Source organism: Mandrillus leucophaeus, unplaced genomic scaffold (genome assembly GCF_000951045.1).
Source record: "Mandrillus leucophaeus isolate KB7577 unplaced genomic scaffold, Mleu.le_1.0 Scaffold103, whole genome shotgun sequence".
NCBI lineage: Eukaryota > Metazoa > Chordata > Mammalia > Primates > Cercopithecidae > Mandrillus > Mandrillus leucophaeus.
This window is the reverse complement of record NW_012098432.1, coordinates 5,518,817-5,526,688: the sequence shown is the minus strand read 5'-3', so window position 1 is coordinate 5,526,688 and position 7,872 is coordinate 5,518,817. Positions and strand designations below refer to the sequence as shown.

Here is a 7,872-nt window from a genome sequence, read left to right as displayed (position 1 = left end):
CTATTGATTTCAATTTCGTGTACTCCGCTTTTGTAAACTGAAATTTTCTTTTTTTTTTTTTTTTTGCAACAGGGTCTTGCTCTGTCACCCAGGTTAGGGTATAGTGGTGTGAACATGGATCATTGCAGCCTCGACTTCCTAGGTCCAAGGGATCTTCCTGACTCAGCCCCCTATGTAGCTGGGACCACAAGTGTGCATCTCCACATCTAGTTAATTTTCTAATTTTTTGTAGAGATGAGGTCTCAGTATCTTGCCTAGGCTAGTCTTGAACTCCTAGACTCAAGCAATCCTCCCACCTTAGCCTCCCAAAGTGCTGGGATTACAGGCATAAACCACTGTGCCCAGCCCTGACATTTTTAAATGGCATGTGATTCTAAGGCCTCAGAATTTAGGAATGTGCTGAATCTCCTTTTATTTCATAGCAATATTCAAAAGGAATCTGACCTCCTTTTTACCAGGATAATTGATTAGGTCATGAGGGCCATACCTAGAGTGTCCTTTTTGAAAATAATTCTAATTTAATCAGTTATGATAAGCCTGTTATTAGAAAACAAGTTGACTATATGTAGAATCAATGCTTACAAAGCTGTCTCAATAACACTGGCAAAGTGCCTGGCTTAAATGTTTGTCTTGTCAGTGGTAAGGAAGAGCAATGCTCAGCAGGTCAGGAACCCTAGCAAATTTTGAAGATGTTAAGGAGAGAGATTCACCCAAGTTCTTAGGTACTACAGGAGAAATCTAGTAGAGAGCTTCTTGGATTTGGTTCCCCAGCCTTGGGATATCAAGCTATGGAGGCTTTTAAAAGTTCAATTTGAGGTTTCTGATGAAAAATTTCAGACAGAAGTTAATCCTGTGGCCTTAGTAATTTGTTCAGTACTGTATGGTTCTGGATTTTCAAAGTAAATTTGAGGAGATCTACGTGACTAATGAACACTCTTGCTGTACCTAGGCAAATAATCCAGATAAACCTAATGAAATTTGCTTTTTACTGATCAGGAATACTTGTGGCAAATTCCTTTTGATGAAAAGGAAGAGACTGTTAAGAAACACTGTCAAAGCCTTGAAGAAAAAGGATACAATAAATTATTGGGTATCCCTTTAGTGGTGTGCTAGGTATTATCTAATGGATCCTCTGCATATTATCTGATGGGCTATGTACCATTGTCTCTTTATTGGATAGACTGTTATACAATTGTAAATGTAGATGTTAAATTGTAAAAAAAAATAGAAAGTAATGCAACTGAACCTGAACTACAACTAATTTCTGCTCTGTAAAAAAGATGGTCCCATTAGGTTTTATTGCCCTATACCAGTGGTCCCCAACCTTTTTGGCACCAGGGACTGGTTTTGTGGAAGATAATTTTTCCACAGACTCAGAAGGTGGCGGGGGGGAGGGGGGGAGATGGTTTGGGGATAAAAATGTTCTCAGATCATTAGGCATTAGATTCTCATAGAAGCACGAAACCTAGATCCCTCATGTGTGCAGTTCACAATAGGGTTCGTGCTCCTATGAGAATCTAATGTTGCCACTGATTTGACAGGAGATGGAGCTCAGGCAGTAATGCTCACTCGCCTAACACTCACCTCCTGCTGTGCAACACAGTTCCTAATGGCCCAGAGACTGCTACTGGTTTGTGGCCTGGGAGTTGGGGACCCCTGCCCTACAGGATATGGTTAATCTACTAGCAAATTCTTTTTTTTTTTAGACGGAGTTTTGCTCTTGTTGCCCAGGCTGGAGTGCAATGGCACAATCTCAGCTCACCACAACCTCCGCCTCCCAGGTTCAAGTGATTCTCCTGTCTCAGCCTCCCGAGTAGCCGGGATTGCAGGCATGCACCACCATGCCCAGCTAATTTTGTATTTTTAGTAGAGACAGGGTTTCTCCATGTTGGTCAGGCTGGTCTTGAACTCCCCATCTCAGGTGATCCGCCCACCTCAGCCTCCCAAAGTGCTGGAATTACAGGCATGAGCCACTGCACCCAGCCTAGCAAATTCTTTTAAGCATTTATTACTGCCTATTATCTGCTCTTCAAATTCTCCCTTATACCAGTTTTAACTTCGTACTAGTTCCCTTATCCATTGAGTTAAATATAGTCTTTCACATATTAAGAAAAAACACTGTTGCCAGTGGAATTTAATCTTTAATCTCCAAAGACCCTTTGTACTATTTGATAGTGTATTCAAATTAATGGCTGTAATTCTAGAAGTCATATCAATGATGATTTTTTTTTTTTAATCCAGAGGAATCACTGAATAATTCTTCTCCCTCTATGCAAATTGATGACTCTGGTAGATTCCTTAAACATTCATTAAAATTTGGTAAAACTACCAGATCACATGTAAAACTATGCTTTCTCTAGGAACCATCAATTCACTAATGGAGGCAGCTAACAGTCACGTTTGTAGTCCATGACTGTACCTACCCTCCTTCTTGTAATGGCCCTACTCAGCAAGCTTATAAATGTGGTGGTCAATCCAAAATAGAAATATGCTACAGTGAAGTCTGATTCTATCGTGGGATCAAAGAAGCAGAGACAGTTAGGCTATAGAGCAACAATGAATAAAATATGACAGAAGTGGAGAGTTAGCAAAAGACTACATATATTTCATGGATTCCTGAGGACTGACTATTCTGGTTTTAGTCTCTTCCTGAGACTGACTCCATTTCTGCCTTTCAGATCTATGAGTCATTTCCACATACTTAAAATACATATTTGCTTAAAGTAGCTTAAATTCATTTGTTACTTGTGACTAAAAAGGCTTAAATGGTACAGAATTACGTAAGTGCTTAATCTTTGTTAGCAAGGATACTGTAATCTCATCATAATGCTTTGGAGTACATTTATATCTTGTGTAGAAACCCCTCCCTCCCTCCCTCCCTCCTTCCCTCCCTTCTTTTGGAGTACATTTATATCTTGTGTAGAAACCTTTTCTTTTTCCTCCCTCCCTCCCTCTCTCCCTTCCTTCCTTCCTTTTTTGATGGAGTTTCACTCTTGTTGCCCAGGCTGGAGTGCAATGGCATGATCTCAGCTCACTGCAACCTCGGCCTCCCAGGTTCAAGTGATTCTTCTGCCTCAGCCTCCTAAGTAGCTGGAAGTACAGGTGCCCACCACCATGCCCAGCTAATTTTTTGTATTTTTAGTAGAGACGGGGTTTCACTATGTTGGTCAGGCTGGTCTCAAACTCCTGACCTTGTGCTCTGCCCACCTCAGCCTCCCAAAGTGCTGGCATTACAGGCATGAGCCATCACATCTGGCCCTTTTTTTCTTTTTAGACAGGGTCTCACTCTGTCACCCAGGATAAAGTATAAATGGTGCCATCACAGTTCACTGAAGCCTCAAATTCCTGGCCTCAGTGATCCTCCCACCTCAGCCTCCCAAAATGTTGGGATTATAGGCACGAGCCACTACGCCCAGCCCATGTCTAGAAGCTCTATGTTTAGAAATGGTTGCGCCTCTGTATTGCAAATTCAAATTTGCATTTGAAATATATACATTCTATTTAATTTCTCATTTCTACATAATAGCAATTAAGAATTCTCTAAATTCCCTTACCAATCTCAAGTTGTATCATTTAAATAAAATTTCATCACTGAGCATGAAGGAAATGTCATTTAAATATTTTATATTTGTAAAAGATTAGATTTTTATTTTGGTAATTCAGTGTGGTATAAGAAATGTTTGGTCTTTGTCCCCAGCTCCTGGCACAGAACTCCTAAAACCCTTGGAATTTCTTGAGTGCTTGGAGTATCTTCTGTTATTCCTTAGAAACCTTTTCAATCATACCTGAATTTGGCATATGAGATGATTTAGGTTGGGGATCCTAGATAATCTCAGGACGAATCTGGTCACCAGAAGGACTAAGTCATTAGAGGGTAATGTTATGGACTGAATTGTGTCCCTCCAAAATTTCTGTGTTGAAACTTCACACATTTGTGTGAAGTACAAATGTGAAATTTGTACTTGAAGATAGGATCTTTTAGGGAGTTAATTAAGGTCGCGAGCATAGGGCTCTAATCTCACAGGGCTAGTGTCCTTAGAAGAGGAGAAAAAGACACAGGAGCTCCCCCTAACCCAACCCTTCATGATGCACAGAGAAGAGGATATGTAAGGACACAGAAGGTGGTAGTCTATAAGACAGGAAGAGAGGCCTCACTAGAAACAACCCAAATGGCACCTTGATCTTGAAATTCTAGCTTCCAGAACTGTGAGAAAATAAATTTATTTAAGACACCAAGTCTCTAGTTTTGTTATGACAGCCCTAGGAGACTAATGCAGTTGGGAACTTCCAGCTTTCACCTTGGACCTCTAGGGAGAAGTGAAGGACTGGAGATTGAGCTTGATGGAAACTATTGAATGAGAGTTGGGGAGCTTCCAAGTTGAGGAATACAAAGACATGCAGGGAAGGTAATAAGATGGAAGAAGGCATGGAAGCTCTGCATCTCCCCTCTCCCTCCATACCTTTCCGTATGTACCTCTTCATTAATTGTTCCTAGTTGTACCCTTTATGATATAAACAAGTAAATGTAAGTAAAGTGTTTTCCTGAGTTCTGTGAGCTATTCTGGCAAATTATCAAATCTGAGGGCAGGGTCATGGGAATACTTGAATTTCCAGCCATGTTGGACAGAGTATGGGTAGCTTGGGGACTTAGGACTTGTGACTGGCCTCTGAAGTGAGGACAGTTTTATGGGATTGAGCCTAATTCAGCTGCATAGTGTCAGAACAGAATTAAAATGTAGGACACGGTTGATGTCAGAGAAATGGAGAATGAGATATGATGTCAGAAAGCACTCCATTTAGTATAACTTTAATAATACCAGTTTAGCAGTATTTGATATTGAGAATTAAAAACAAATATTGAATTCAGAGATTTGAGTTCTTATATTATTTCATATTTATATTTTCTGAGGTCTTTAAAAATATAATTAATAAAAAATGAACAGGTAACTTTATTCAATTCAAAATTAAAACTTGACTTTTTTTCATCATAGTAAATACACAAAATATAGACTATTACATGAAGTAATGAAATTTCCTGGAAAAAATACAGAAAGGTATGATAATAAGCACTGAACAATTTTATTAAGTTCTTAGCCAAAATGCAAACATATGAAATGAGATTGTGTACAATAGACCAAAGGCTACCTAGAGACCAACAGCCATATAAAAATAATTTAAGGCAAGCTTCATTGATTTATTTTAAATAAGGTAAGTGAAATATGGGTTCAGAATTAAGATTTTCAAGAAAGTTCTTGTAGCTGTAAATTAGGAGAATATGAATGTCAAAATTTTAACTGTTTCTGTGCCAAACTGAAAGCAAATGCTTTCCAAACTGCAGTAAAAAGAACTTTAATAATATCATTAAGTCTGCAAAGTCACTGACAAGTTGATAGTATTCAAATACTAAAATATTTTCTAAATGTAAATTTTGTAACATCTTGAATACTTTCTAAGCCCACTTTTCTGTCATTACAAAAATAAAATTCCAAGAAATTTCTGGGACATTAATCTTAAGAGATCAAAATAACAAAACATATGTACTTTTCTAAGTTAATGTAATTCAAGTAAAGTAGTACTAAAGAAAACACATCATTTTAATAAAAACCAAACCTGCTTAAGAGACATAACAGAGTAAAGCAAAAGTATAAACTACTAATAATAAGCAGTTGCTTAGATTTAATATAAGAGGATTTATTTTTATTTTCACTGGAAAAAACGTTAAAGCCCTTTCTCTTTTCTGGAGCTGAAACAGTGGATTGTGTTCTAGTTATTCAATGTTTCTACAGTAATTTTTTTAATTTTTATACTTGCCAATGTGTTCACGGGCTATAATAAGTCTTTGAATTTGTGAAGTACCTTCATAAATCTGCAAAAAAATATAAGTGTAGGTTAAATATCTTTAGTACATACTTTGATTTATTCAACATTTTAGATAGTAGTATAAGCTGCATTGTAATATAAAACTGAATCAAAACACATATAGGGTCTGTAGCTATAGATTCCAAAATCTGATTTTGTGAAAGTCTGAAAATATGGAATTCTCTGAAGATTGGTTTATTATAAAAAGTCATGTATCAAAATTTTGGAGAAAAGTATTCAAAACATAGAAAAAAGAAAATATATTTACATTTCAGAAAATTTGGGAAAACTGAAGTTCATTATGGCCAAAATATTTGTCCAACTTTTCTGAACTGTACTTAGCTAGCTGTCTCCTTAAGTCTTTTATTCTGAAATTTTTTTTTCTCCCACTGCCTATGGAACAGAGTTGCTAAAGAAAAAGATGCTGGGAGGATTTCAAGAGTCAGACCTTATTTCCATTCTAAACTTCTAACTTTAGCCATTCATTAGTTCAGCTTCTCAGATGGCAGAGAAAATCTAAACGGGTGATGATAGTAATAGTAATAATTATAATTAAAGGCTCTAGGAGAGGAAGAGTATCAACACATAAACCTGCGACTTTGGATAAGGCACAAATTCTGGACCTCAGTTTTTTCATGTCTACATGGAGAGGCCACACTATGTCTAACATTCCTTCTCACTCTAGCCTTCTGATTCGAACTCAATATTTCAGATGACCGGATGAGTCAAATAATTTGCTAGGTGTAGGGGGAGCAAGGGCAGAGACACCGAGGAGCAAGAATGTGATAATTATTAAGTAATTACTTAAGCCACATGTAGAGAACATGCACATTTATATTTCCTTTTACTAAATTCCTTCTAAGTTTTTTTGACTACTAATTTAATTTGGAATTCATCTACATCACTGTCTCCTCATGTTGGTTTTTGACTCCAAGTATAGTTACAATAAATTAAATAGTTGTCAGGCAAGATTCAAATCAAAATAATTAATTTTAAATGACACGCATACTTTTTGGAGAGAAAAGTTTGGGACACAATTAGCTAAGATGTTAAAACTCAAAGAAATCTAATCCAAACATAATATACATGTCTGCACCATTTGTTTTTTTAGCGTATTCTCTCTTCAGACTTATACTTAATCACAAATAACATTCTTCTTTCTATTAATTAATTCCAAAAACTGGCTCACAGCCATATATGACAGTCATTTATTGCTACTAGGGACATAAAATTTCTAAATAATCAGAAATCTACTTTGTCATTTATGAATATTCTCTCTCCCTTGCAAACCAAAAAAATCATCTTTAATCTTACCTGATAGATCTTGGCATCCCTCATTAGTTTTTCTACAGGATATTCTGTATTAAATCCATTGCCTCCAAATATCTGCACAGCATCAGTAGCTAACTGATTTGCAATATCTCCAGCAAATGCCTTTGCAATAGAAGCATAATAGGTATTTCGACGACCAGAATCAACCTCCCAAGCTGCTCTCTGGTAACTCATTCTAGCTAGTTCAACTTTCATTGCCATTTCAGCCAGCATAAATGATACCGCTTGGTGCTAGAATTAAAAAGAAAAAAGTTAAAGGATATTTATTGAGAAAAAGGTTTTTTCCTGGGGCTTTTTTATTTTTATAGTGACGAGGTCTTGCTATGTTGCCCAGGCTGGTCTGCAACTCCTAGCCTCAAGCAATCCTCCTACTTAGGCCTCCCAAAGTACTGAGATTATAGGTGTGAGTCACTGCGCCTGACCTTTCTTTTTTTTTTTTTTTAAAAAAAAAAAACAAAAAACAAAAAACCTTTTCATTAACTAATTTTAGGTTTATAGAAGTTACACCCAGCTTCCTCTAATGTTAACATATTACCAAACCATAGTGCCATGATTGAGAACAGGACATTAACACTGGTATAGTATTAACTAAACTATAAGCCTTACTCAAATCTGGTCAAGTTTTCTAACATTCTTTTTCTTTTCACCATTACACATTGAATTTAGTTATTTCTTCTGAAA

The 7,872-nt window shown here is 36.8% G+C and overlaps 1 protein-coding gene across 1 annotated transcript in view; it reads right to left on the bottom strand.

The window, feature by feature from the left end:
• Nucleotides 1-5,055: 5,055 nt before the first annotated feature.
• The window catches only part of ACADM (acyl-CoA dehydrogenase, C-4 to C-12 straight chain), a 43,096-nt gene continuing 40,279 nt past the window's right edge, over nucleotides 5,056-7,872 (bottom strand). Inside the window, exons 7-8 of the mRNA XM_011977844.1 lie at nucleotides 7,174-7,422; nucleotides 5,056-5,866 (exon numbers count right to left, since the gene is read on the bottom strand). Of these exons, the coding sequence (XP_011833234.1) occupies nucleotides 5,795-5,866; nucleotides 7,174-7,422 (321 nt within the window). The 3' untranslated portion in view covers nucleotides 5,056-5,794. The remainder of the gene's footprint in view (nucleotides 5,867-7,173; nucleotides 7,423-7,872) is intronic.